The sequence below is a fragment of the Penicillium cinerascens genome (genome assembly GCF_028974065.1).
Source record: "Penicillium cinerascens strain IBT 15544 chromosome Unknown scaffold_4_segment0_segment1, whole genome shotgun sequence".
Classification (NCBI taxonomy): domain Eukaryota; kingdom Fungi; phylum Ascomycota; class Eurotiomycetes; order Eurotiales; family Aspergillaceae; genus Penicillium; species Penicillium cinerascens.
In genome coordinates this window covers 2,562,884-2,590,767 of record NW_026695298.1, presented here as the reverse complement: position 1 = coordinate 2,590,767, position 27,884 = coordinate 2,562,884, and the positions used below count along the sequence as shown (strand labels likewise).

Genomic DNA, 27,884 nt, shown 5'->3' with positions numbered 1-27,884 from the left:
TTTCTTTCCTCCCCACCCCAGATTACCATCGTTACCGACAGTATATAAGGCAAGGTCTGATCCGGTCTCAGGCATCGTGATCATCAACCATGCTCAGGCAAAGCCTTTGAACGTGTCCGTGACGGTGGTTAGTCCGAGTGCTGGAGCGACTCATGGAACAGATTTTGAATGTGCATCGTGGTTGCCATGGAAGCATGTAAGTACTGCCATGCCATCATGCCATCATACCATCAATTACTATACTATCCTGTCTCCAATTTACTGACATCGCCTTCCCGCTGCAGTGCGCAGTTGGTGAGCAATGTTGCGGCTTTTTCTGTGCGGATACCTCATCGAGTACAACAAACTGCGGAAGCTGTGGTGTCAATGTATGGTTATATCTGGATCTTGATATCTTCTACTGCTGTCTCTGATGCCATATAGTGTGAGGGGCAAATTCCTGGCTGCTGCTCAGGAATTTGCGTTGACCATGGTTCCAGTCTCGTTGATTGCGGTGCCTGTGGTGTCCCACCGGTGGGTTAAAAACTTGAGATTCAAACTCCCCATCCAAATAATTTGCTAACCCTATCCGTGCCTAGTGCACTGGAATTTCGCCTGCTTGCTGCTTCGGTACTTGTACCGATCTGGTGTCCTCGATAACTAACTGCGGAAGCTGCACCGCGGCTCCTGTAAGCCCCTTCCTGCCCCTTCAGCTGTTTATATTACGGTTCTAATCGGCAGCTAGTGTATCGGCCTAAACCCTGCATGTTGTTCAGGGCACTGCTTTGATCTAGCCTTGAGTCTTACTCACTGTGGATCATGCACTGCGGCACCAGTCAGTCAACTCTTCTTAAAGTCGTCAGGTGAAACTGAGCTGACAATTGAATGTAAACAGTGTACCGGATTGCTGCCAGCTTGCTGTAGTGGCATGTGCGCTGATTTGACTTCCAGTATCAGCGACTGTGGGCTTTGCGGTATCAGGGTAAGTCTGTCCTTCTCTTAATTGGCATTTTTCATTCAATATATAACTCGTTCTAGTGCTCGGGTACGGAACCAGCCTGTTGTTCAGGAGTTTGTGCAGACCTTGCTTCGAGTGTTGCTCATTGCGGCGCCTGCAATGCGACCCCCTGCTCGGGAGTCACACCTGCGTGTTGCACTGGCCTATGTACCGACCTCGCGTCAGATTTGGACCACTGTGGATCTTGTACCACAACAGTAAGTGACGTATCCCGAGAGATGTCAAGTCAATTCACTGACATGGTTCACTTTACTAGTGTGTTGGAGTCCAGCCAGCATGCTGCTTGGGAACCTGCGTTGACCTGAGCTCCAACCCGAACCATTGTGAAGCTTGTCTCTCACTACCCTGCGTGGGTGTTGATCCCGCATGCTGCTCTTCGTCATGTGTCGACTTGGCTTCCAGCGATACTAACTGCGGAATCTGCGGCCTCGCTGTAAATATCATCTCTGCCATTTTGCTGTTCATATGCTGACAAGGTGAAACAATCTAGTGCTTAGGAACGACATCTACTTGCTGCTCTGGAAGCTGCACTGACATTACTTCTAATGTCGACCACTGCGGTTCCTGCGCCGCACCAGCTTGTACTGGTGTCATTCCGGCTTGTTGTTCAGGAGTCTGCACAGATCTCAGCACCAGCGTCGACCACTGCGGCTCTTGTACTGCCACTCCGTGTCTCGGTGTCACACCCGGGTGTTGCAATTCAACATGTACAGATTTATCGACAGACATAAACCACTGTGGATCTTGCACGACTCCTACTTGCACCGGTGTCCTTCCTGCTTGTTGTTCAGGAGTCTGTACAGATCTCAGCACCAGCGTCGACCACTGCGGCTCTTGCACTGCCACTCCATGCCTCGGTGTCATACCCGGGTGTTGCAACTCAACATGTCAAGATTTATCGTCAAACATATATTTCTGTGGATCTTGCACGACTCCTACTTGCACCGGTGTCAATCCGGCCTGCTGCGATGGAGTCTGTGCGGACTTGGCAACGAGCATAGTCAGTTGCGGACAGTGCTTCAACGCGGTAGGAGCTGCTCACCCCCCGTCATCCGTTTCGAGACTTTACTAAGGGAATATAGTGTGCTCCAGGACCCGGAGGAGGAGCATGTATTGGCGGAATCTGCCTGCAGTGCGCAGCAGACGAACCATTCTGCGCCGTGGCAGGAATATGCGTAAGTCATTACATACTACCATTCCACAAAACCACAAATTCGATACTAATAATTGGCAGTGCCCAATTGGCACGTCGTGTATCACTATTGGACCCCTTCCTGGCTGCTGCTTGGGTACGAACATTTGTCCCCCCGAGTCGAACCCCACTGGTCCTAATATCTGCGTAAGTGACCTGCCAAACATTCTGCTTCCCAGAGCCTTTCCACGGAGAGATGATTAATTCTTTTGAACTAGTGCGCGCTACCATGTAGCGGGGTACCTCTGACCTGTGCAGGCTCCTAATTGCGGTTGAAGGAGGGTTAGCTGGGTAGAATTTGACCGGTGACTTTGGCAAGTGAGTTATCTGATAGTGTTTGAATTGATTGTTGCAGAGAATCACCTGTGCTATGCTAGTGTATTGTGTGTAGTGTCAATGAACGTCGGCCGTAGACCATCAGTGTAATGATGGGCAATATTTATGAGGTTGGCTGTGGCTCCTGCATCCCGTCGATATCTTCGGCTCAACACTCTCAGTGTGAAAGTGAAAATAGTATTTTGTATGTGCCCAAGACTATCCAGGATTAGAGAAGCTTTTATGGCGTTTTTACTAGCGAAAAGCCTACCCCTGTCCAAAGGACTGATATCTGCCGTTGTCAACGGGTCATCTCATCGTGAAATCCATATTCTATGCACTTTATTATATGTAATTATAATATGTTCCACCGAAAGATATATCTAAAGACCGCGATGCGATGGTAGGAGCCTAGCAATGCGTAGACATATACCAAACAACATGCACACGGTCACGGGTAAAACAAAGATATGCAACGAAAGCCCCGCTCGATGAGCATCAAGAGCTTCAAAGGGTTACCGTATTAATAGATCTATCACTAATCGATACCTTCCCATGGTACAGTGACACCGAGATCAGCAGCGACCCGCATTGCAGAAACGATGCATCCCTCGAGCAGAACCATTCCATCCCAGCACCAGCCACCTGCTAAGTAAACACCGTTGTCACCGCTGCGCCAAGTTTCAGGGGAGACCTTGCGCTGGCTGCGATCTCGGAATATCGAGTTGATGATCATGCGACTTCGAGGACTGCGAAGCACGCGGATGAAACTCGCCGAGCGAATGATTTTCGACTTGTCGAGAGGGAAGAGAGGGTTGGTGGTGACGAGGATGGAGTTGGGTTGTTCGTGCACTGCTTCGGTGATGGAATCGTTTGAGAAGAAGTGGATTCGTTGTGTTGGAGAGCTGAAGCCGGATTTGCGGTTCTTGAGTGACAGTGAAGATGTCGCGCGCAGCATCGGGACAATGGTTGTTTCATCGGTGTGTGCGATCGTCTCCACGGTTGTTGTTGGGATGGCGGAAAGCTGGGAGTTTATTGGGGAGAACAACGATGCGGCTGCATCTGGGGAGATGGCGAGGACGACGAAGTCAAAATGTTCTGTTGCCGTCTGTCCATCCGGCGTAGAGTATGCGATCTGAACGCCTTCCTTTTGAGGAGTGACATGGGTCAAGTTTACGCCGAGACGAACGTCTATGTCCTGCAGAAGCTTCTGCTGAACAGACTGGACACCAGCTGTCACAACAAAGTGTTGCTGGCGATGGGTACGTCGCTTGTATGCCAGAATATCGGATGCTGGAAAGCATAAGAGCTCTTGGTGTGAGCAGGTGCATACACTTGAGATGAGAGGAAGCAGGTAGTTGACCACGTAGGTTTGCGGAAGCCAAATGCGACGTAAGTAGTGATCAAGAGTTTCGCTGGGCGCTCCCGTTTGCGGGTCTTCTTCAAAAGGCGCAATGAAGAAGCAGCAGAAGGTGAACCAGACATAGCAGGCCACGGCATATACTGCCCCCACAAGCCAGTTAATCAAGTCCACTGTGCGCGGTACCGGTGGTATTTGATGAAAATTAGACGCATAGACCATCTGTGGTCCGGGGATGTATGAAGTTGCTAATGAGGCCTGTTGAGGCCGTGGCAGTCTGGTAAAGCTGAAGAGGAATGGCTGTGCATGGTACTTGACAGCCAGATAGTCATACATGCGAATCAGATTCTGATAGAATCCACCCGCAAAGGCACGCATGGGCACATCAGCCCAAATGGCCGAATTGTTCTCATCCTTGGAAGGAACTGAGATTGACTCCGCGCTGAGTGAGATTTGTTGGCGCTGGACTGTGTGTCAGTCCAGCCATATATTACACTCCTTTGAATGCCCCGACGAGCAGAATCATTCATGGGAAGGGGAAAGCTCAGATATCAACTTACCTTCTCGAGTAGTGTGACTTCATATCGCCTCTCAGGGTCCTGGTGTAATAGATGCGCGGTGGTCAGGCCCGCCATGCCCGTGCCCACAACAGCGACCGTCCTCGGTCGGCCGGACTGGGTCTTCTCCATGATTGCGATGCCGAGTGCAAACACTAGGTGAACAATGCCGCTATGTACAGTAGACCATCAGGCCAGGCTACGTGGGGCCAAGAACGAGCAGCGGGTTGGTATGTGCTCTGCAAAAATGGGTACGCGAAAATCCCCTGTCCGTTGGGGCAAAGACATGGTCTTGAATACTTGGCATTTTGATCGGTCACGATCGGCGTCCCTTCATTGGTTCTACATCACCGGGCAAATTTATTATGCCGTTCGCCGCTTCTAACCTTTATTAGCCACATGAAGCACATCGTTGAGTCCCCGAATTCGTTGATTGTAAAGTGGTTTCGCACCGTGATGCTGCGCAATTAGTCATCGTCACGTGTGGAGATTCTGCCCCTGTTGTCTCATCAAAACTATTGTGTCTCGATCCCAGAAGTCCGATGAGTCGGCATCTCCAATCTTTCTCGATTTGTAAACTGAATTTCCATTCCGGTCATGACGTACATGCATTCTATGTTGCATGTTCACACCCTCAGCCCCCCATCTAGGATGTTAGACATGCAGCCTATTGCAGCCGAGGTTCAGGGGCGCGTGTCAGCTTGGTTTACGAGAGCGAGAGCGAGGGCCAATCGGAAACGAGAATAGTAAGAAATTACGGAAAATGTTAATAAACAATGGGATTCATATGATTGTACCAAAAAAATAGCAACCTACTCGGACATAGGTACATATCATGTTTCGGTCGAAGTCATCTCTGAAACCCTCACGTATCATCAACGCATCCTGACAGGATCTCTTAGGTCTCATTCCGGCTAAACAGGAAGCTGCGGTCCGACAGAGCCAAGCTTTTCACCAATTGAAGTGGAAGAAAGCTTGCGCTTGTGAGCTCGCGACGAGCTGGCGACGGCTTCCTGCTCTCTGAGACCCTTCTGGAAACCGCTCTTGTGCAGAGGGACCATACGTGGGACTGCCTCGGAGGCCTTGTCAAGAGGCTTGTTTGTAGCCGGAGTTGCGACATCATCAGTGGTGTCCACCGGAGCATGTGGCTGATTCATTTGCACTCCCTGGCCTTCGGCATTTTTCGAGGTGAGCTCGTCGACGATTGGAGCTGCTGATAAAGTTCCGGGTTGGGCTTGGTCTGCAGCCGAGTTTGCAGCAGCCGAGTTTCCAGCCATCGGTTTGTCAACAACTGGGCTCTCGACAGTTGGGTTCTCAGCAGCCAGGTTCGCGGCTTCCAGGTTCTCAGTAGTCAGTCCGTTGACGGTCTGCCCCTCGGAGGGTTGTTTCTGCGCGCCCATCCTAGCTTCTCTCTCAGCCCGATGACACATAGCGAGTAGTCTCACGCAACACATAAGAAATTCATTATGGGTGATCTGGTGGGCTGCTTTTCCTCCCCAGAGGATGCCGTTCAGTAGATGACGACTTTCGGGCACCTCATCTCTGATAGCATTGAATTTCATCAGAGCAATGAAGGGCGAAACAGAAAGGGAGAGATCTCTAGCGATTTGAACGGCTTGCATCCATGCAATAACGTATGATGCAGCCGTGGGAAAATCCTCACGGCGGATAGAGTGCAAGTCATTGGATGCATAGCCCATTTCCTGGAAAAGCTCCGAGCTCTGAATACGACTGAATGTGTCATCTGCGTAGAAAGGAGGTTCTTTGGTGAACGACTCTTCGGTGACCAGGTCGAAAGCCCGGAGGTTCCCGATCACGCCGGTATCAACTTGACCTAGAAGCCAACGTCCCACGGTAAAGGACCAGTATTTCCATTTGGTGTAGGTTGTATCTTGGCGAGATGGACGAGGAATATTCGAGCCGATGACATTGTCCAAGCCCAGGCGTCGAAGGATCCCATGTACCTTCCTGACCCAGACATTCATCAAGAGGTCGGTTCCAAGCTTAGGGATGATGCTGGGAAAGGTGATTCGACTGATCTCGGGCAGGCGGCTTCCCTGGGTTGGCAGCCGAAGTTGACTCGTCAGTTGATTAGATACACCAAGCCGAGGGCCAGGGTTGGGATCAACGTGGTCACCTAGACCAAGAGCATCAGTGGGCTGGAGGAGTGCGTGGAGGCCAGAAGGATACCCAAACTGTTGACGGGTCGGAGGGCCAGTTTGAGGACCGACATACGGGGCGCCGTTGGCTTGAGAATCAGACTGGACATTGCCATGTGCCAGTCCAGGTCCAGGCGGAGACGGGGCTGCCCGTGAAGCATTCAGATAATCACCATAACGTGTCACGGGCTGCTACAAAACGAATCAGTGTTTGTGTATCATCGTGAAAAGAGAAGTCAAAATACATTCGGAAGAGGCTGGGGAGGACGATGGTCAGACATTGTACTGCGGTATCTCGGTGAGTTTGTAGATAGATTACGAGCAAAAAAGGTCGCCGCGGCGATGATAGTCGGCGGAGCGAAGGGGAAAAGTGAGAAGGGTAAGTTGTTTACATATCAAGTGAGAGCCATCTATGGAGTCGGATCACGGAACATCCCGATTCTATCCACTGTGCCTGGGTGATGCACGTGCTACTTCCTCTCGTTGGTCTCGTAATAGCTTCGTATAAAATTTGGAGTCTCTCGTTGATAATATCACGATGTATACACGATCAACGGGTGTCTATGCATCAGTGCAACTCACGACATCCGCAGTTCATACCCTGCGTCACGGCGAATGTTGCACTGTTACAGAGACTTCCGTAGTCAAGTTGATACTTTCGTCTTTTCCTAGAATGCTTGGCTCCAAGATTGCCGTTTGGCTTTCACTGTCATGAATACTTGTATGACCGATATCCGTCTGCGTCTCGCCCTTCGAGTTGTCGAAGACCCTGTCTTGTGGGACTGATGGGTAGGATATCATGTCGTAGTCGCTGACTGTTGAACTCGGGAAGACTCTGCTCAGGAGAGGCTTTAGGGCGGGGATCGAAGCTGCGGTGATGGCGAGTCCGTCCTCGACCGCGGCCCACCAGAGCAGTGGAGCGAGCTCCCCTGGAATAAAAGGGCTGATTAGTCACTGTAAAACTCGCCGATATTGTCAGGTTGAAACTTACATGTAAAGTCGGCCTTAGCAGATAGAGCTACGAGGTATGTTGTTTTCACGATGGAAGCTGCACCGGCACTGTGAAGCACATGTTAGCGTTCAATTGGCGACGCTTTTCAATGTTGCAGAAAAACTTACAACACCCCGAGACTCATAGCAAAAGCAACACCAAACTTCTCCTTCTTCTTCATCTGCAAATTCCACACAATCGTCCATGGCAAGAGTGCCAAGACGAAATCCTGGGCGCCAGAGTATGCTAAGCGGGAGGAGGGAGGCCGCAACGTTAGCCTTTGAGCAAGATGGATCAAGGACTGACTGCTTACCTCCAACAAATAGTGAGAAGTTCGTGAAGACGCTGTCTGGCCAGCACTTGGATGGAATCGCTGGATTCCACAAGTGTCGAGGGTCCTTGCATTGCACAAACACAAACACAGCCGCGAGGACATTGATCACGTTCATCGTGAAAATCACAAACCACAACAAGGCTACCATCCACCTCCGCACCACAATCCGCAGCAGAGTCACGGCGAAGGAGGTTTTTCCCAGGGTGCACGCCATGATGGCCAAGGACTCTCCAATGTCGCACAGCAGGGCGACATTAATAAGATCATTGGGATTTTGCTCGACAACAATAAGGTGTCTTCCCAGACCTATAGTAGAGGCAACATGACTCACAGCGGAATAAGAAATGAGGCAGCACTAGAATTGGTGACATGTGAGTCTCATCCTGCTCGTGATGATGGATTGAGTCCTATACTCACAACGGCGACGATGATGATGAAATCGTCCCAGCCAAAAACGCGCCTTAAAACCACCCTCACATACAACCTCATCAAAACGAACACCAGTGGAACGATGGCCATTGTCCACATCACGCCCTGCAAAGTTGGAGCTCGGCTCTCATCCAGGTAGGACGGTGGTAAATTGGCCTCCATTTTGGACGGTGTCTCAATCTCACAGTCTCACAAAGTCAAAGCGGCCGATTGGACCCGTGGGAAATGGTAGACCCGAAAAACATGGACACCTCGTAGCCATGGGTGGTTGTAGAGATTTAAGCATCGTCGCTTGGCTGTCATGCCTGGCTACCCTACCGTATCAGGCTAGCGGTTTCAGGAATATGATAGGGAGAGAATGGTTAGATCTGGTCGGGGGTCTCATTTGCACGGCTTCACATCCAGTAGGCTCTCGTATCGGCTCGGGCCAGGATTTGGCAGGTATATTGGATCGGCGCTGCATTTATCACAAAAGGAATCCACAATTGCCATCGTGCAGGGGTCGCTTCATCGGGTGCTTTTGCATAGTGGATATGTCATCTGGTACATCCCGGTCAATATGACTGCACCACTGTGGACACATCGTATGCACGGGATATAGCGCGGCCCACGTCCCGGCGAAGACCAGGTCGGGTTCTGGCAGGATTTGACGCACCGTCTTCCTTCAAGCCACGTTCTCTCAAACTGGCAAGGCATCGAGCTAAGACGAAGTTTACGAGCTCTGGTGCGGCGTGGCTGTCAAAACGCGGGTTGCACGAGCCACTAAGAAAGTATGGATTTGGATCTGGCCATTTATCGCGACGATAAGTACATCTCCGGGTTCCACATTCCGCTGTCTCCCGACACGCTAAAAAATAGTATAGCGTATTAATCAAGCCCCGACGGTATGGGAAGACCTCCTGCGCAGCGAACCCCTCTTCTGATTCCGTGAGGATACACCATTGGACAAATGGATCTCCCTTCATCCCTGAGCCTACGCAGGTTACATAGCAGAACGCGATTCATAACCGCCACCGTTGGACATATTTCTTTGCCCTTCAAACATCTCTGACTGCAATTTCTCAGCTGTCAATTTCTTCGTCACTTGCCGTACATTTGTTTGAGACAGCTCGCGGGAAAATGACATTGTTAGCCTCGCTACCATCCAACTTGTGGGTCCAGGCTCTCGCCACCCTTGGCTTGCTGCTCATTACGAAGCTTGTCTGGGATATTTTCTTGTCGCCTTTGAGGGCCATTCCGGGACCGCTCCTGGCCAAGAGTACCAATTTCTGGCGTGCCTATCATACTCACCATGGCCATGTTGATCTCAAGCATGTAGAGCTGCACCGCACGTATGGAACTGCTGTTCGAATTGGCCCCAATTGCGTGAGCATTTCGGATCCCAGTTTAATCCGCACCATTTACTCCACGCGCAACCCATGGAAGAAGGTAAGGGATAGTTTATTTTGCAACAACTCGTATCCCTGTGGTGGCGCATTGCATTGCTGACGACCAATGTCCATTGCAGAGTGAAATGTACCGGCCGAATGATGTCCTGATCGAGGGTCACCGCATGTCCAACCTGTTCAACTCGCAAGATGAGGACTGGCACAATCAGAACATCCGGCCCATTCGTGGTCTGTGGAGCATGACCAAGGTCCTTGAATACGAGCCCCTTATCGATGAGACCCTGAACAAATTTGTGGATAAGCTTGCAGCCAAATTTGTGGATGGCGCGAATGCAGGCACGGTATGCCCCGCAGATGAGTGGATTGGATTCTGTAAGTTTGAGGTGTGAAGCGCCATATTTGGACGACAGTTGCTAACATCTACAAGTTGCCTGGGATGTCACCGCAAACTTCAGCTTCGGGCGTCACTATGGCTTCATTGACCAGGAAAAGGATGTTGACAATCTGATAACCGACTCCACCGATGGCCTGAAGTATTTCGCACCTGTACGGAAGCACTCTTCCTCCTCTCTATGAACTCCACTAACAACGACCAAATACCAGGTCTCTCAAGTCCCATGGATCGACAATTTCCTCGACAAGAACCCAATCAAGCGAATCGGCCCCAAGCCAACCCTCACCGGAGTCCTCTACGCCTTCAAAGTCGTCGCCGAATACCAAGCCCAACTCGCCTCGAAGAAGATTACCGCCGGCACCGTCGACCACACTCTGGACAAATATGTTCAACTCAAGAAAACATACCCAGACATGGTCAACGACCAGCAAATCGTAAACTGGCTGATGCTGAGCATCCTGGCCGGCGGCGACACGAGTTCCGCAACAATGCGCGCCGTCGTCTACTACCTCGCCAAGTCACCTTCCGCATCTGCGAAACTCGTGGCCGAGCTCAAAAAGGCCGGTCTCCCCACCCCTGCTCCATGGAAGTCAATCAGAGACCTACCTTACCTGGACGCTGTCATCCGCGAGGCAATGCGGGTTAACCCCGGTATCGCCATGATATTTGAACGCGTCGTCCCAGAGGGCGGGTTCACCCTGCCAGACGGGCGGTATATCCCTGCTGGTACCAAGATGGGTATCAATCCAGCAGTGACGAACCGCGACTATGGAGTCTTCGGTGACGATGCGGACAACTTCAACCCAGACCGCTGGTTCCAGCGCAAGAATGAGAGCGCAGAGCAATTCGAGTCTCGCTTGAGACGCATGAAGGATACGGTCGACTTCGTCTTCGGTGGCGGTGGCCGCGTCTGCATGGGTCGATACCTGGCCGAGCTGGAGATCAAGAAGTTGATTGCTACTTTGTATAACCAGTTCGATGTGAGTCAATACTTGAAAAAAAAAGCGATGAAGCGGAGCTAACTCGTATCAGGTTCAACTGGTGGACTCGAAGCACGAGTGGACGTATCGGAATGCCTGGTTCGTGTACCAGTATGACATGCCGATGACTATCCGGCGTCGATAGGATGCGTCAAAAGCATGGAGGATGCACGTAATAAGTATAGTAATTATGGGTAGGCTATCTTGAAACACGGCTCAATTTGCAAGTTCATGGATGCATGAAGTAGAGGAAAAGAAGAAAACAAACCGCACATACCGCAAAGGGTATCAAACTGCCATCCGAAAAAAAGAAAAAAAAAAAAAAAGATAACGCCTTCGCATCGAAAACACCGAACCAAAGCAAAATAAACCCCAGCTTCCCAATTCCCATGCGTGTATTCATTAGTGTACTGTCGTGTTGACCCCGCTCGCAGGGGTCTTGCGTAAAATCGTTTGCCTTCGGCTGACACCCTTTCTAAGCCATAAGTGATAGGACCATTTGTCGTGAATTAACCCTCTTTGGGCTCTTCGTATAAACCATCTTCAGGTTTCACCGTGGACTTCTCGTCCATTCGCTCGGCTCGGCCTTCTTCGTCTTCGTCGCCGGTGATTTCCCCCCAGCCGGAGCTGCGTCGGCTCACACGGCCCGAAGCCATTGCAAAGGGACTGCCCACGCCTGTAATGCTAGCTGCTGTGCTATCATTCCGGCTGTGCGAAGGCGCGCCACTGCGGATACTTGCTCCGTCGCCTGTTGTTGGGGCCTGCTTCGCTGTGTAGAAGCTGCTCCGCTCGCCGGTGGCGGCAATGGGCGCGGTGCCGGAGGATGAGTAGACACTGATACGCTCGGCGCTGGCAAGACCAACCAAACTAGGGCGGCTCAGAACACCCTGTGCATTGAAGGCAGAGGAATTGGACGGCTCTGCCACGTTTCCACTGAGAACACTTAGAGGCAAGCTTTCGCGACTGCCGCCGAAGATCGACGAGGGTGCGAGCGCACGGACTGAAGCATTGGTGTCCAGGGAATTTCGGCGACGGCGCTTGGAAGAGCTGGCCAATGTGAGGATGGATGCATTATCGGTCAAGACATTGTTTGCGGTCGCCGTGTTGTAGGTATGGCTATGGGTTATCAGGTGCCCGGGCAACGCCGTGGCGGGCGAGGATGAGATAGGGAACTGGTGCGAGAATTGAACCTGCTGGGTCCCGGAGCTTTGCGTTGAACTTCCATGTGCATGCCCCTGTTGCGTGTTCTGCGTGGGGTATAGCTGGGTGGAGGGTGCCGCGGACTGCACGGTGGTCAAGGTGGTTGCCAAGGATCGGACAGACGGTGCAGGAGATGAAAATGTGCTGCCTTCGCCTCCATCGTGCGTGCTAATGCCCCCTCCACCAGTTGCCAGTGTGCCCGCCTTGGAATACCCGGCATCCGAAATCGCGGTGTCACCGTTCGTGGAAATGGTAGGGGCGTTCGACTTGGCGCTCGTCGCGGGGACTGGATGTTCGTAGCTGGAGTAAAAGAAGGAAGGATCGCTTCGCGAACGAGAGGTTTGCCCTTCTCCAACTTCCGGGTATGAGTCGTTTGGGTTGGGATTTCCTGCCTGACGATTGACGGTCCCAGACAGCGGGTAGGGGTTGTTTCCTCCTCCGTTCTTCTTGGCCTTCGTAGCCGCGTGTCGCTTGTGAGACCAACGATTCGAGGATTCAGAAGAGCTTTTCAGGCTAGCCAATCGCTTCATCCAGCTGGAGAAGGGGTGGCGACGCCCGTTGCGGTCTATTGTATACCAGGGGATTAGTGGTTTCACAGGAAACAAGTGCCAGCAATGAACTGACCATGTGCCCGCGCAGGCCCTTCAGCTGTAGCCATCTTCGATGCAAATAATCTCGCCAGGATTAGCTTCAGGTGTCACTCAGGAGTTGCAGTCGAGAACATCGTCGGGGTCCCGAGGCAAATGAGATCAGTGCGGGACGATTGTTTATCCGAGTCATGTGCTCGCCCTTGATGTCAACCGCCTTCACTTCATCTTTTATCTTCTTCTCATCTGTTTGATGATGGATTCCAAGTTAATTTGATAGGATCTCCTTTACAAGTTCCTTGGCATATTACAATAATGATCGAGTGGCAACGTTCCTGCCGTCTCCGGAATCCCACCCTTGACGCAATAGAAATGACTTGAACATCCACGACTTTATAGCTCTTTCGCGTCATGTCTTCCGGAGCTGGAATCCGGCAGCTTCCTCCTGATATCGTCGCCAAAATCAAATCGTCGACATCAATCACCCATTTGAATGGAGTGATTGTAGATTTGGTCAAAAATTCATTGGATGCAAACGCGCAGACGGTGCTCGTCTCAGTTGACTTCAAGCGTGGAAGCTGCATCGTTGAAGATGACGGCGAAGGAATCCGACCTGTTGAATTCGAGTCGACCGGTGGACTTGGAAAGGCGCACCGTATGTGAGATTTCCAGTCTACATGTGTCTTTTACTCACAACTCTCACAGATACGTCAAGATTCCAAAACACAGATGCATATGGGCGTCGAGGCCTATTCTTGGCTTCCCTGGCTTCTTTGTCCTTGTTGACCGTGACATCCCGTCACAGACAGCATCAGAGCACGAATTCCGCCATCTTTCATCACTCGAAACCCGTTGCGCGCTTGTTTCCTGCACCATCACATCAAAATCTTCGGATTGGTGAGCATGGCACGAGTGTCACGGTCAACAATCTCTTCGGGAATATGCCGGTGCGGGTCAAGAGTCGAGCATTGGCTCTGCAAAGGCCAGATGAGTTGGAGAAAGAATGGGAGAATCTCAGATATTCCTTGGTCTCTTTGATGTTGGCTAATCCCCAGTTCTCGAAGCTCGTTATGACCGACGTGACAAGAGACAAAAGAATTTCCATTCGCCTCGCCTCACTTGTGGGTGATTCTGTGGACCATTCTACATCCGAAATCGACCTCGGGCGAATCGGATCTATACTCGCACAATCTGGAATGATCAGCTCTCGAAACATGGACTCTTGGCATGTCTTGTCGGCTATTATTCCCGATCTCACGATTCGAGCTGCCATTTCCACTGTGCCCAGTCCTTCCAAGAAGCTCCAGTTCATTTCTTTGGGAGATGACCCGGTCTTCTCACGGAGCAACTCGAACATCCTATACAACGAAGTCAATCGATTGATGTCTCTGTCAGACTTCGGAAACAGCAGCTCAATGTCTGATGGCACGCCCTCGGTCTGTCCATCGCCTCTACTGGGTGGCTCTCATGGCCCAGCAAGTGCGAGTGGCAGAAGTTGGGCAAAGCCGATCAACAAATGGCCAATGTTTTACATACGGATTGACGCAGGAAACATCCAAGATTTATCTGGCGATGAATTATCACCAGATTCCGAAAGGTCGATACAGCGTATCACCGATGTTCTTAGTGCTATGATTTTGGAGTTTCTGAAACAGCAACATATGCGACCCCGTCTTACAAGGCGGCAAGCCAAGGGATCCGATCGGACTCTATCAACCACCACCCCTGATCAGAGAGATACTGGGTCGCATTCAATCTTCAGAGACACGGGCACGCATTCAAGTACAGAAGAGGCATTTAGTAGTCGACTCAAGCTTCCATCTTTTCAAAAATCACGTGTGAACTCAGGTCAGAGCTTCAACAACTGGTCCAGGGTCAAGTCTGCAAAAGATCTTTTGGATTGTGCGTCAGCAGGCGAACTTTCAAATGAGAATATCAGTGCCAGAAATGAGACTTGGGAAGATGAGCAAAATCACGCGTTGCCAGAACTTTCACTGGGCGCCACTGAGCATGAACAACGCGGTTCGACTTCTTTGCTGCTGTCTGGTCAACCACCCAAGGGTTCAACGTCATTCCATATCAGGAGACACTTCGTCGAGAATGAGACGGAAGGCGACGAGCCATCGAAAGACCCGCTAATTCCATTGGTAGATCCGCAAATAGGGAAAACGCACATGATTAATTCACGCACAGGTCAGACTGTTCATCGAAAAACTTCTGCTGGTTTTTCTTTTTGGCCCGGTAGCCTAGCTGCTAGTAGGCAACGACCGGGCCGTTCCCTAGAGGAAGATTCCGAGACCGACCCTTTTCGGAACCAGTGGGTTGATGGCCTCCTGGAATCTTGGGATAATCCTGTTTTCGCTCGATCTGAAAAGCCATTGGCAACTCTTAATGTTCCAACTATTTCTCATGGCTGTCTGCAAGACATCAGATCCCTGGATGGAACCCATCTTGCCAAGTTCAGGGGTAAAATACGGCGTCACAGACTAGCAACCGCTTCAATCATTGCCCAAGTGGATCACAAGTTCATTCTTGTCAAGATACCCTCAGAATATCCTCAGCATAATGGCGATGATCCCGAGGACACTCTGATCTTAATTGATCAACATGCAGCGGATGAGCGCTGTCGTGTCGAGCGATTGTTTGAGGACATGTTTATCTCAACGGACCCTGCCGGAAGAGAAACGCAAGTCCGAGTGGTTGAAGTTGATCCTATAGCGTTCAATATTTCGGCTACTGAAAGTGCACTCTTTCGGAAGTACTTGGATCACTTCCAAACCTGGGGCATTCACTATGATATAGATACGAAGCCAGCTGACACCATCACTGTCTATGTATATTCACTTCCAGCTCTTATCGCTGAGCGCTGTCGATCTGAGCCGAATCTGGCGGCCAATCTGCTGCGTGGTGAGATTTGGACATGCGAGGAAGATAATCGGAGGCCATTGGGCTCAAAAAGATCTTCCATGAAGCACTTCACAAATATGTCGCCTGACGAACCGGCTGATGCTCATTCATGGGTACAGCAAATGAGTGGCTGCCCCCAGAGCATCCTGGATCTCCTCAACTCTCGTGCCTGTCGCACAGCCGTCATGTTCAATGATCCTTTGAGTATCGAAGAATGCAAGGTCTTGGTCTCACGGCTGGCCAAATGTGCATTCCCATTTCAGTGTGCCCATGGGCGACCGTCGATGATCCCCATTCTGGATCTGCGGCCACACTCAGCACACGGCCTTGTGCCATCTGATGAAGACATCAATATATATGATGATGAAAGTAACGATGGAGGATTGGGTTTCTTAGAGGCGTTCCGGAAACGATATGTAAATTAGATTATTGGCCAGGATACCAGAGCTAGTTGTGCCTATGAACAAGGACCATAAACAACTTCAACAACCATCACTATCCAAAGTCTGTTCACTTCCCGCAGATTGGTTGCAAACGTACAGTACATCTCTCTAGTTTTCCTCGTTACTAGCAATTATGCCACCCAGAGCGCCAAGTCTGACTTGACGCATACGAAGACTGACATATCACATCACTCGCCTCCAAACCAGAAGATCCACGAAAATACACAATACCCAACTGGTATTCCCTTGTCTTCAAAACCATTGGAATACAAATACACACATAAACCAAAATCCGACCCGAAAATCCTTAAACCCCTCAGCCCGCCACTCGACGCCTCACAAGTCTTGACCCGCATGAACTAGCCACGAACATCTCCGGCATTCCGACATGTGAGCTTTATTCCGCAGCCAACCACACAAGGCGCTAATAGATTTTGGTCAACCCTAGAGGTGCAGCTTGCAGATCTTGGCATTCGTATTCCTCCCCCGATCTACGGATCGGCGATGTGACAGCGAACATATCATAGCCGGATACGGGATACTGCTGCCGGTTTTGACGTATCCCCTACAGGTGCTGCTATGACGGTGGTGTAAATTCTAGATGCTGGCACGGACTTTTTAGAGGGGCTGTGTGCTGGGATTAGCGTTTATTCGGGATATGGATGAAGATGTGTCACTTGGCCCCGAAGGTGGGGGTGAGGTTGTATTAATCATTATGAGTTGACGTTTGAAATCTTAGTTATCAGTCGATACGGAGGGAATAAAACGACGTATGTATGTAATTTTACATGGGAGGCTCAGCGCGTATTTCCACTTGGTTATGTAGGCGCAGATTTTTAGATACGTAGGTTGTTCTATCCATAATACAACACCCAGATCCAACGAATGGAGATGTTCGGAAGACCAGACAATCTATTCGATCGTCGGTTGCCTTCTTTCTGGCCATATGCACTCACAACTCATAGCACCAAAAGGACGCACAATATCCAAGGTATCCAGATCCGCTGCCTTGCCTATCACTCGATTTAGGTAGCTGAGGCTAGAAGATGTTCTCGATTGAGGAATTCTCGATTGAGGAAGAAGGTGTATGGTATTCAACAAGTCTTCGCTTTGCAAAAAAGCCGTTGTAATTCAGGAAATATCATATGCAGTATCCCCGGATTGGCTGGCCCTCAGACCCTCCACGCTTATGTTCCCCCGCACATCGCCAATCTCGGTTCATAAAACGGTATCAGGGTGAAGTTGAGCAAGTACAGGAAGAACAGCTTTCTTTCCGGAAGTGGTAGAAGTGTTCATCAAATGCGCCTTTAGTGGAGTGGACGGGAGACCTTGTTTCATGAGATTCAGTTCCCTCTAGAAAGTTGAGCAAATGCCCCAGTCAGTGATAGGCCGACTACGTGAAATATCACTCGTATCCGACATTAGAAATCACAACTCACGCGATAAAATCCCGTGCTAGCCTACCAACGAGGCTTCTGCCAGGGCTGCGGTCTGTAATCCATTCGTCCGGAGTGAATAGATCAAACATGCCCACTTTGTGGAGCGTTGGGATGGCCGATCGAATGGCAGATTCCAGCTCGACTCGCTGTTCCTCGGTCCCATCGTCGAATGCTTTGACGTTTACCATCAAAGCTCCGATAGTCCCAGTTGGTACTTTCCGGCCATCTGGAAGTGTAATGATAGGAAATGTCCCTGCCTCTGTGCCCAGAGTCTTGTTGTTCGTCTCTTGAAGCGATTCGGTCGACATGACGTAGTGATGAGCGAACAGTGTAAAGGTGCTTTACGATAGAAGGGCTCGTAATCAACACTATGCGGGCCGAATGGAACTGAGGTCGATTTAATTTGGTTATCGTCAAAATGTCGAGATCGTAGGTCCTTTTATAGTGTTGGGTCGCAGACCCGTGCTGCACCGGACACTCCGCGGAGCTACCGGCTCGCGAGGCAACACATGGGGGTTTTTCAATTGAGTATAAGATAACCGAGGCCATCCGTACGCTAGAAATCGCTTCAGGCCTTCATCTTACGGGTCAAAGCCCGCTTACCGTCAAAGCCCGCTTACAGTCAAAAGCCCCAGGCCTAAGCTACCTGCTGACCAGAGTAAGTGCCAACCAGCCCAGCTCCACTTGGACCACAACTAATATAGACTGACTGGCTATGAACTCGGTAGACTACGACTGTGCCTTGTTTCAAGGTATACATTTACACCACCCGTAGTCTGCTTGTATGGCATGAAATAGACCGCCCTGTATCCAGAGCTGAGTGTACATGAGGACATTTGACGTTCGGGTTCGTCCTGTGCCACGACCGCCGTATCGTTTCCGAGAACTTTAGCGCACAAACTACGCGAATACTTGTTGCAATTTCATATCAGACCATCTCACTCCTTGCTATACAAGTTTCAATATGCCACCATTTTCCATGAGTTATTTGCTTTGAGGGTCGCTATACCCGAGGACAGTGCCGTACCATACCACCGATTCCTTTTGGGTCAACCTTGGAACACTCAATCCTACAGTGTCAGATGGAATGGCGGGTATTGGGCCCATATTCGTCTATACTTTGGTAATATATGCTATTCCTTGTTTCCTATTCCTCTCTCAGTATGTAGTACCTTCTTTGGGCATGGTACCTTTTCCATTCCACGGTTCCAAGCTCCTATCGGCGATCTGAAGTATGGGAAGCTTCCTCTTCTATATCGGCTCAACATACTACCTCATCTACTTCCGCTTCTCTTATAGGCATAGTAGTTTGAGGCCCCGGGTCTGCAAAACTACAATAGACTGCCCGTCCTCTCCTGTTCTTCTTTTCTTCACCAACCCGCTAGATGTCAACAGTGACATCCAACAAAATGAGAGTTCGAAGACAACAACAGCCTTATTGGCTCTGGAGCCACAAGCTCCGTGAAGCGAAACTAGACCTGATACTCAAGCTTCTACAAGTGTCGACAGACGACCAAATAACTGCCAAAAAGGCACAGTTCTACGGCATACAACTCACACCTCTCGACTTCCACACTGGAGACACTTCACCCTCCGTGACACCTTGTTTCGCTCCCCGCGACGACGACCACATACTCATCAAGAAACGTCGGTGGATGCTAGAAAAGAGCACTTTCTTCCGGTGCTTCCTCGGTCAAGGCGCCAACTGCCAAAACAAGACTGTGCGCCAGCGTGACGGTCTCCTACGAAGCGCGCTCATCACAGCCTTCAAGGACTACCGGACCATCGCCACTCGAATTCGCAATGTAGTCCCGGACTTGCTTTCAATCGAGTAAGACCCCCGTTATTTCGACAAATTCAGCCCTGGTTAATCATGACTTACAGCAACGACAACTCCCTTGATGGCTTGATCCACCACAACGGCGAGAAAGCCAAGTTCCGACTACTGACTGCTCATCGACTCCGATCAAAAAACCATCGGATCCGTCAAAACCACCAGATCATCACTATCTCCCCAAACGAGTACTCAGATACTCTTCCGTCAATCACCGAGCTCCAAGTTCTCGTCACCATGATGCGACAAGCCATGGTCAACGAGAGAAAACTGGGCCATTTCAGCGACTGCCGCATGAGGCATTGGCAAGAGAGAATGCCCAAATACGTCTTCCCAGTGAGTGTACTCCCCGACACTTTCATATCGGAGCGTCTACTTACAATCTCATAGACACTGGTCACCACCATCTACCGCGGAGGCTACGTCCGCGTTATCTACGGCTACATGGACGACTCACTCAAGATTCAGTACACCGAGCCCCAGCAAGTGACAACCGAAAACTTCGAGCCAATGATGGAGAGACTTCTCCAGTGGAACATGGCCGAAACCCAAGGCGATCCTACTCGAGTCGTCACACTACCGCCCATTCTCGAGGAGGAAGGAGAGGACCCGACAGTGCCACCCACCACAACCCCAAAAGCAATGCAGTCGAACAACCAACAACCCATCCACATCATGCACGCCTGTCACAAACAACGATATTCAAAGCCCTACCTCTACGAATCCTTCACCCGAAGCGGCGTGGGCCGCTCCAAATTCCACAACTGCGCCTTCAATTCCTGCGCACTCAGAAAACCACGAAAGTCAACGAAAACCAAAGAAAACATCGATAGTTAGCCACCGTTAACTGGACTCTGCTATACCTGAATCTTTCAAATCCCGGCGCGGATCGGGCTGCTTCTCTCAAGTCAAATTGCGTTTCACCCCCGGAGGGTTTGGGATCTCCGGTTCTGCGTTCCAATGGGCGAAGGGGATGACAGGCCTAGTCGTGCGGGGCTGTGCACGACACCCCAGCGAGACTTGTACCTTTTCGCGGTGCTGGGGATAAGTAGCCCCTGTGGTCACTGGGGTGAAACTAAACAAGTCTATCGTTGTACACCCACTACAAAAAGTTGTACGGACAAAATTAAGATTTACGAGAATAGACAGAGTTCGATGAAAGCATTTTCTGCATTGACAATTCAGTTATGATATATCACTTGTACAGAAGCCGCGAGGCTTATCCCTTGTCTCTTCTACCTTTTCAGGTAAAAGATAACAGGAAAAAAGGGGTCACGAAAACAAAAGCCGTTGTATCCACCAAATAAAATTCGTAAAGGGAAAGCCATGGAATAGAAAAACGAAAGAAGGCCCTGTGGTACTCCATGTCCAGCCGGACCCAAATTCCTGTCGCTTTTCCGATGCCAGTCCATGGGACGATAAAACAAACACGAGCGCCGGCCGATAATAAAAGGGATATTCACAAAACATTTCAGGAAGAAAAGGTCACGCAGCCAACATAGATAAGGATATGGTCAAAATAGCTGAATAGAACATCAAAAACGCAAAGTAAACAGCGTAGGTCATTATTCGTAAATGTAAGGGGTATTGGATGAAGGTGATTGGTCGTTTAGCCGTGGGTCGCAACAGACTTGGGCTTGGATGGGTAGGTCCAGGAGAGGAAGTCGAACTTGTCCTTGGCGTTTTCAAGGATGGTAGAGGGGTTGGACTCAGTTTGGGATTGGGACTGAGCTGGGGCCTGGGACTGCAGGTTGGTGCCACTGCGCGAGGGCTCGCGGGGCTCCAACACCAAGGACCGGCGGTAGAAGGTCTGAGCGGTGGTCTCGCCGTTTGAGCGGACGCGAATAAGCTCGTTCTGCATCCACGTCTGCAACTCGGGAACCTCAGTCAAGCGGTAAGGGATCTGGAAGCGCTGGAGCTCGCTGATGATACGGGCAGTTTTCATGTGCTTGTCGAAGTTGATCACGGCCATCTCACCCTCGTCCGTTGGTAGGGTGCGGAGAGACTGGTTGCCGTGGTCGACAAAGGTCAGATCAGTGAGATAAGTCCCGACGAACGGAAGACACGGTGGCACATGGTTCTGCAGACGCTGGCGCAGCACCGCGTAGTTCCGAGAAACATCGACGATGGTTCGAAGATGTTCCAAGGATGTCTTGGTCTTCTGGGACACGATATCCCAAGTCCGCTTGAGACGAGAGATCATTGACAAGTTCAAAGAGCAGATGATAGCCATGAGCGAGTCGTAGTTGTTCAGCTCGAGACACTTGTTCGCGATCTTGACCCAGTGCTTGATGGTAGCCGCACGCTTCTTGGGCTCCTCGAGGTAGAGGATAGAGTCAGCGACCAAGTGGGCCAGATCAGTCGAGAGTGTCGACATGGCACGAACGTTGACCGCCAGCGAGCCCGACTTGCGCATCCATTCCGTATCGAGGAGTTCCTCGGGAAGGATGGAGCAGAAGATACGAGACTCCTTGATGGTCAACTGACGAGCCAGCTCCAGCGGGTCGAAGTCGAGAATGGTAATCGCGGCGTCGCCAGTCTTCCATTGCTTCAACAGATTGGCTTCCTTCTTGCCAATAATGGGAGCGGGAAGAGGAGTATCGGGGTGGACGTATTGGGCTATAGCCGTGTTTGTCTTGCCCATGGAGGAGACCAGACGAGGCACGACCGGGCCGTGGACGGCGGAGACCTTCTCGGCCAGATCGGCGAGACGCTTGCCAGCGGTAGGGAGCTCGGTAACCAGGCGTGTCTTGGCAAAATTCACGACGTAGTCCAGAGCATCATTGTCCCGGTCGTGGCGCCAGTGAGATTCAAGCCAGCCCTTGAAGATGTTGTAAACGCGTAGGCGGACTGGACCCGCGGCGTGAGGGGTATCACCGATGTACTCGAAGCGTTCAGCCAGAGCCTGGGCAAACTCCAGGGGTGTCGCGAACAGACGGAAGGTGAGATAGAAGGTTGAGACAAACATCGCGTCGGGAGTGGATTGGTGAGCTGTGAGCTTCTCGATCAAAGCTCGGAGACTACCACCCATGACCTGGCCCTCTTTATAGATCAACTCATGTGCATAAGTCTTCTCTAAGAGGTGAGCTTCAGTCTCCTCATTCTCCTCAGCCAGAGTTGAGTGACTCAAGCTCTCCTTCAATGACGGCTGGTTGAAGCTGCCGCCAATTTCAGGGGAGGTGGCTCGGGTGGAAGTGCGAGAGACGCCGCTCATCTCGGAGTCGCGAGCGTGGCTGTTGTACGTGAAGCTGCTACCCGTGCTTGTGACACCTCGACCGAAGGACTCACTCACGTCCGACTTGGGGTGGCTCTCACGGTAACCGCTGTCGTAGGAAGAGAAGGACATGCTTTCAAGGTGGGTGGGGAGGATCGCAGAGTTGGGAAGAGAAGAGAGAGCAGATTGGCGGGTCGAGGAAGTGAGGTGCGATTGGAAAGAAGAGGGTGTCGTAGCGTCGGTGAGGGCAGGGGTGGAAGGTGAGTAGGTCGAATTTGGAATCTGAATAGGCGGCGGGGGCAGGCGAAGTGAGAGCTCTTGCGGCTTCTCCTGTTCACTTGGAGTGTCGGATGGCTCCTGCGAGGCCACAATGCCAGGCAGTTTTTCGTTCACCGATTCCTCAACAGGGTCGAGCTCGATGTCGCCAATTTGCTCCAACACCAAGCGAGCTTTGGCAAGACAGGCACCGGCAGCGCGCACGCAGTCGGTCGCAGCGTCGACGAGGCGCTTGCCCTCGTCGGGCATGAAGATGAGGTCGTCGTCTTGGCCGCTGGCCGGGCGAAAGACGTCGCGTGCGGCGTGGACAAGCTCCGAGAGCTTCTCACACATTGCCCCGCGTGCTTCCTCCAGAAACAGGGCCCGCTGACTGTCGTGCTCGCAGACAGTCTCGACGACGTTCAACAAAGCGCGACAGGATTCAACGGCCTGTTGAGTAGTAACGACCAACTCGGTAGAGGAGCGCGATTGCATGTGAAGCCCGATAAAGGATCCAAGCACACCGAGGAAGGCGTCATAGGACGTGCCCAAGCGCTCCGAGGCCAAATTTTGCGCACGAACAGCAGATGAGGGGCCAGAATAGGATATCCTGTGAGACACAGAAATCCGTTTTGTTGATACTGAGACAGGCCGAGGGTTGTAGTCGAGCATCTCGGTCCGCACTGACGCACGGCTCATATCCATACGACTGCGGCTCATCTGGCGGGATTCGTTTCGCTCGGGGTAAGTCTCGGAGTCAGCGATGTTGAAGCTCTCCGAGGCTGGTGTTGGCGGCATATTGTACTGGCTACGGCTATCGTTCGCACCTTCCAGCTCGGCGATAGTCCTGTTCAGACCGACCTCTTCATTCCAAACGTCGAGGAATCTAACTCCCCGAGTCACGATCTTGAAAGCCTTCAGCAACATCTCATCCAGAATGGATTCGACCTCATCCTCCTCCGGGTCTCCATTAGCAATATCTTGGAACCTCTTCGCAGTCTTGACAAGCGACGAAAGATCAGAGAGCAAAGCCTTCCGAATCCTGCGGAGCCCGTCATACTTCCGAACCAAAGATGATTCCCGAGTCAAGCATTCTGACTTCTCCTATTTAGGGGGTCAGACACCGGCTTTTCTTTGCATCTTCGAGGCACTTACCAAAAGGAACCGAACGCCAGCAATCGGGCCTCTCATCAAATCTTGGTTTCCAAAATCTTTCAATGATGACCCGCATCCTCCTCGAATGATATCCCAGAAATCAGTCAAGGCTTTCAGCAAAGGGCGCATTGGCAATTGGTCGTATGCTTCGCAATAGTTCGTCGGCAACCAGCCGCGATTCCCAGAATCTAACAAGGTACCATCGGCCCAGCCATTGGTGTGAACGGAGTGGACCAGGATGATGTCTCCCTGCTCCAAAGGAAGAGTGACCGTCGATGGTGAAACATTGCCGGCCGGATGAAAAGGATAAAATGCGCGAAGGTAGTTGTGAAAGACGGCCCTCGGGGCGTCTTGCGGTTCTGGTTGTTGTTGTTCTGGTTGTTTTTGTTCCATGGTGTGTTCTGTCGCTCCCAGCGGGGTCACAGGTGGTGTCATTTCAGAGTGGCCGTGACTCGAATAGAAACGAGCCGGGGGGAGTCGAGATTCGTGTTCCGAGGTCGTGTGCGACACGACTATATTCGAATTCGACTTGACGATCTTTAACGGTGGGATGTTCGGCTTTTTTGATTCCATATCTTATTCACTTGATTGAAATTCTTTCTCAATAGCCGGTGTGGTCACGGACCGAGGCGTTCATGCGTAGGAAGAAGCAACTAACATCCTTCGACCCAATTCATAGAAGACGGAGTGGCGAGTCGTCAGGGATGGTGGGAGGGGTAAGGATCGGATCGCCAGATGGCTGGGTGTGATCCTACACAAGGTCAATTGCTGGTCCCAAGGGCTGAATGAGTGAGAACCCTATAGGGATCAAAGGTGTTTGTTCCAAATGGGGTGGAATGTCGATTCCAGGGAGAGAGGACGGTGGATAAGGAATGCTGGGGGTAAGATCATGGACAGGAAGACACACCCTCGATAAACAAGTAATCAAACTATAAACAGTAACAAACTTCCAAGGGAGTCGGAACACCGAAATGCCCCAGCCGAGTGTGATAAGTCGCAATCGATAAACACAGGGTCGAGTGTCAATGCGTGGTTGGGGATAACCAGCGTCTATGAAGGGGAAGTCTTGGAACCCTTGGAAACCCTAGCCCTATTGAAGATCGCAGCAAGGACGTAACCCGCGGACCTGTGCAATAGCGGATGACGACGGTGGAATCCTTAGAGTGTCGGATCCTCACACGCAAGGAGGAAAGGGATGAATGAATGTTATATTGCCACCGGCAATGAGTACTAGTGAACTTCCCTGAAGTAAGAAAAAGGGATTCAAGAGAAGCCAAAAAGAGGGACTAGAGTAAGAGGGAAAAGGAGGGCGAGCCTGGGAATAAGAGCTTCTGGAGTCGAGGACCCAGTTGATTCTCCTTGGGACTCGATCGGGACGATCCATGTGGACTCCACCGGTGTACTGTCCTTGTATTTGGGGTATTTGTGTCCCTCTGTGGTATCTGCTGTATCCGTAATTAATGTATCACGGCTGGTGACGCCTTACGGTACTTTTGTACTGGTAAAAAATACTGTCGGACCATATACTTTATCCATCTAATAGTCCTTGCCCCACGTCCATGACTGATTTTTGGTTTTTTGGTTTTTCCTTTTTTTTTTCTCATCCTCTGCGGTAAACCCAAATGTACTTGGACTAATGTCGTGCTATTAGCTATTGCTTCGCAATGCTCTGATAGCCGTCTACACTAGTATTCTAAGGCCCGTATCGTGGATAGCTATGACTTAGTTATCCACACCATTTGCCGAAGGCTTCTCGTTCTAGGCTCTCCTAAAAAGAAAATGTCGTTTTTAATTTATCCAAAAATCCACAAACCGTGCTAGCGCACCTATCAGGGTGGCGTACGCAAATAAATCCTGTGGGGTTAATCCGACCATGTCTCGAAATGCACTGACCGTGTGCACCCCCAAAACACGGACTCGATCAGTCACTCGGTTTCCTCACGTTAGCTGTCAACTATGTACTGTATCTTCCGGGGATCGACGGCGCAGCGTCCGGCCCCCAAGTGACAGCAGCCACAAAGTCTTTTTTCCCCCTCAGCAACCAACACTCGAAGTTTAGTACTCTTGTAGTGGCTATAATCCGTGTGCTCTCGTGATTGGAATTTGCCTTCGAATTGATTGCCCTGTACTGTACCCTCGCCTCGGCAGACACGCGCAAACGCGCCGAATTATCATCCCTGCGCCAACAAACTCACCCACATCACCAACGCGATCTTTGGGCCCCCTCTTTCTTTGTTCCCCCCCTCCCGCGTGGGGCGACGGTGGATATTGAGATGTGACCCGATGAAAGAAAGCCCAGGCAGGTTCGCGTTGGCAGCTCCACAAACGCGACGCGGGCCGAATTGGAGCTATCGCATCGAATGGCCAGGCAACATCACGGCCCATTGCAGACAGCCTGTGGTGCGCATCTATAGTAGGGCATAGTCTATCGAGGTGCAGCGGGAAAATCTTGACGTGGACCCACCGTCTTGTGCGAGGATCAAGTTGCTTAGCCGGGAGGTAGCTACGGAGGAATGCCAATTCAAGGCAGCGTTCTTTTGCATTGGCATTGAGCGAATGGCCACAATGCAATTTGCGAAATACGAAATACGCAATGGAATACGCGAAATGCCATGCCATCGCGGCAATGAAGACATCCCAGTGCGAACAAATGGGGAAATAAGCGTCCGGGCTTCAGTTCAGTCAAAAGTTCTAAAATAGTGAAATTTCCAGGGAAGGCAGCAGCAGCACTTGGCCCAACGGTCTAGACTTCGGTACCTTAGTTACTTGGGTTACTCGGGAGCTCGGTAACCGAAGCGGAACAACCGTAATACACCCAAATACAACCCTGCGAGGAGATCCCCTCCCCTCCAGCTTGAACCTGCGGGGACTCAGTAATTCTGCAGTTGCCAGTCCGCAATGCAATTTTCAGACGCAGGTCTCTCCTCATGGCTCATCATCACATGTGCCTAGAAGGAAGAACGGCCCTGCCAGTACGAAATCACAAAAATAATACTCCGACGAACTCGCGTGTCCAATAGGCTTCGCGTGCCATGACCAAGATGCAAGGGCTCTCCACATTATCACAGTGGCTCATGGCACACACGGCTTCCCTGTCACGAACCGAACGGCGGGGCGAGGCTTTAAAAGGGAGAAGCTCCGTGGTAGGCTCGGCATTGAATCGTGAAACGAAGTGTGGGTGAGGCCGTGCTCGGACCAAATTTGAAGCCTTCCATTCCCTCAATGACTAAACTACCTTTTCCGGCCCCAGGTCTCAGGTGTTTGTTTACTTGTGGCGCAACGCAATCGAAGGTGAGAAACGGGGCTATCGGGACCTGTCTCAAGCCTTCAAGTGCGTTTGCTTGGAATTGACGTCGCGAATCTCTAGTGCTGACCGGCAAGTTTGCTCATCCTGCATTGCGCACCCATTATCGGGAAAAGGATACGAGACTAGTGCGTGCCCAAGCAGTGGGGCGGAACAATGGCACTTCTCCAATATGCAGGTACTTTTAGTGCTTCCAATTGACGAATTGAACGTCCGACTGTCTGCCATCACGTTCTATGTACCGGCGTGGCGAAAGATCATCGTTCGGCTTCATTCCGCCGAGGTTGTGCTTCAGGCAGCACATGGTACCCGGACGCATCGATGGCAACAAGCTACATACTGTAGAACCCCAGGAATAGACACGGTAATCACGAATAGGGATGTAATTTCAGAGTCATTGATTCAATTCCTGTGGTGAATCCGACATATTAGTATAGTCTATCTCCTTCC

The 27,884-nt window shown here is 51.0% G+C and overlaps 10 protein-coding genes across 10 annotated transcripts; 4 read left to right on the top strand and 6 right to left on the bottom strand.

Annotated features, from left to right (window-relative positions):
• Nucleotides 1–152: 152 nt before the first annotated feature.
• On the top strand, nucleotides 153–2,438 carry N7498_010083 (uncharacterized protein; the record flags this gene model as incomplete). The annotated part of the gene is made up of 9 exons (XM_058457139.1): nucleotides 153–196; nucleotides 424–513; nucleotides 579–609; nucleotides 653–668; nucleotides 931–961; nucleotides 1,018–1,194; nucleotides 2,080–2,172; nucleotides 2,232–2,336; nucleotides 2,408–2,438. 9 exons carry the CDS (start codon nucleotides 153–155, stop codon nucleotides 2,436–2,438), a joined length of 618 nt encoding a protein of 205 aa, XP_058304038.1.
• Nucleotides 2,439–3,042: 604 nt separating this feature from the next.
• Nucleotides 3,043–4,553, bottom strand: N7498_010082 (uncharacterized protein; the record flags this gene model as incomplete). The annotated part of the gene is made up of 2 exons (XM_058457138.1): nucleotides 3,043–4,326; nucleotides 4,425–4,553. 2 exons carry the CDS (start codon nucleotides 4,551–4,553, stop codon nucleotides 3,043–3,045), a joined length of 1,413 nt encoding a protein of 470 aa, XP_058304037.1.
• Nucleotides 4,554–5,335: 782 nt separating this feature from the next.
• On the bottom strand, nucleotides 5,336–6,861 carry N7498_010081 (uncharacterized protein; the record flags this gene model as incomplete). Its single annotated transcript, XM_058457137.1, has 2 exons — nucleotides 5,336–6,772; nucleotides 6,826–6,861. The coding sequence occupies 2 exons, from the start codon at nucleotides 6,859–6,861 to the stop codon at nucleotides 5,336–5,338; spliced, it is 1,473 nt and encodes a 490-aa protein (XP_058304036.1).
• Nucleotides 6,862–7,186: 325 nt separating this feature from the next.
• Nucleotides 7,187–8,496, bottom strand: N7498_010080 (uncharacterized protein; the record flags this gene model as incomplete). Its single annotated transcript, XM_058457136.1, has 5 exons — nucleotides 7,187–7,509; nucleotides 7,572–7,639; nucleotides 7,700–7,817; nucleotides 7,885–8,260; nucleotides 8,323–8,496. The coding sequence occupies 5 exons, from the start codon at nucleotides 8,494–8,496 to the stop codon at nucleotides 7,187–7,189; spliced, it is 1,059 nt and encodes a 352-aa protein (XP_058304035.1).
• Nucleotides 8,497–9,453: 957 nt separating this feature from the next.
• N7498_010079 (cytochrome P450) lies at nucleotides 9,454–11,241 on the top strand (the record flags this gene model as incomplete). Its single annotated transcript, XM_058457135.1, has 5 exons — nucleotides 9,454–9,762; nucleotides 9,842–10,094; nucleotides 10,150–10,268; nucleotides 10,326–11,096; nucleotides 11,149–11,241. 5 exons carry the CDS (start codon nucleotides 9,454–9,456, stop codon nucleotides 11,239–11,241), a joined length of 1,545 nt encoding a protein of 514 aa, XP_058304034.1.
• A 364-nt stretch (nucleotides 11,242–11,605) lies between these two features.
• Nucleotides 11,606–12,954, bottom strand: N7498_010078 (uncharacterized protein; the record flags this gene model as incomplete). The annotated part of the gene is made up of 2 exons (XM_058457134.1): nucleotides 11,606–12,861; nucleotides 12,921–12,954. The coding sequence occupies 2 exons, from the start codon at nucleotides 12,952–12,954 to the stop codon at nucleotides 11,606–11,608; spliced, it is 1,290 nt and encodes a 429-aa protein (XP_058304033.1).
• A 340-nt stretch (nucleotides 12,955–13,294) lies between these two features.
• N7498_010077 (putative DNA mismatch repair protein (Mlh3)) lies at nucleotides 13,295–16,215 on the top strand (the record flags this gene model as incomplete). Its single annotated transcript, XM_058457133.1, has 2 exons — nucleotides 13,295–13,538; nucleotides 13,589–16,215. 2 exons carry the CDS (start codon nucleotides 13,295–13,297, stop codon nucleotides 16,213–16,215), a joined length of 2,871 nt encoding a protein of 956 aa, XP_058304032.1.
• A 1,453-nt stretch (nucleotides 16,216–17,668) lies between these two features.
• Nucleotides 17,669–17,980, bottom strand: N7498_010076 (uncharacterized protein; the record flags this gene model as incomplete). Its single annotated transcript, XM_058457132.1, has 1 exon — nucleotides 17,669–17,980. The coding sequence occupies one exon, from the start codon at nucleotides 17,978–17,980 to the stop codon at nucleotides 17,669–17,671; it is 312 nt and encodes a 103-aa protein (XP_058304031.1).
• Nucleotides 17,981–19,081: 1,101 nt separating this feature from the next.
• N7498_010075 (uncharacterized protein) lies at nucleotides 19,082–20,343 on the top strand (the record flags this gene model as incomplete). Its single annotated transcript, XM_058457131.1, has 3 exons — nucleotides 19,082–19,503; nucleotides 19,557–19,842; nucleotides 19,897–20,343. The coding sequence occupies 3 exons, from the start codon at nucleotides 19,082–19,084 to the stop codon at nucleotides 20,341–20,343; spliced, it is 1,155 nt and encodes a 384-aa protein (XP_058304030.1).
• Nucleotides 20,344–21,115: 772 nt separating this feature from the next.
• N7498_010074 (guanine nucleotide exchange factor) lies at nucleotides 21,116–24,703 on the bottom strand (the record flags this gene model as incomplete). Its single annotated transcript, XM_058457130.1, has 2 exons — nucleotides 21,116–24,079; nucleotides 24,131–24,703. The coding sequence occupies 2 exons, from the start codon at nucleotides 24,701–24,703 to the stop codon at nucleotides 21,116–21,118; spliced, it is 3,537 nt and encodes a 1,178-aa protein (XP_058304029.1).
• Between the last annotated feature and the right edge of the window lie 3,181 nt (nucleotides 24,704–27,884).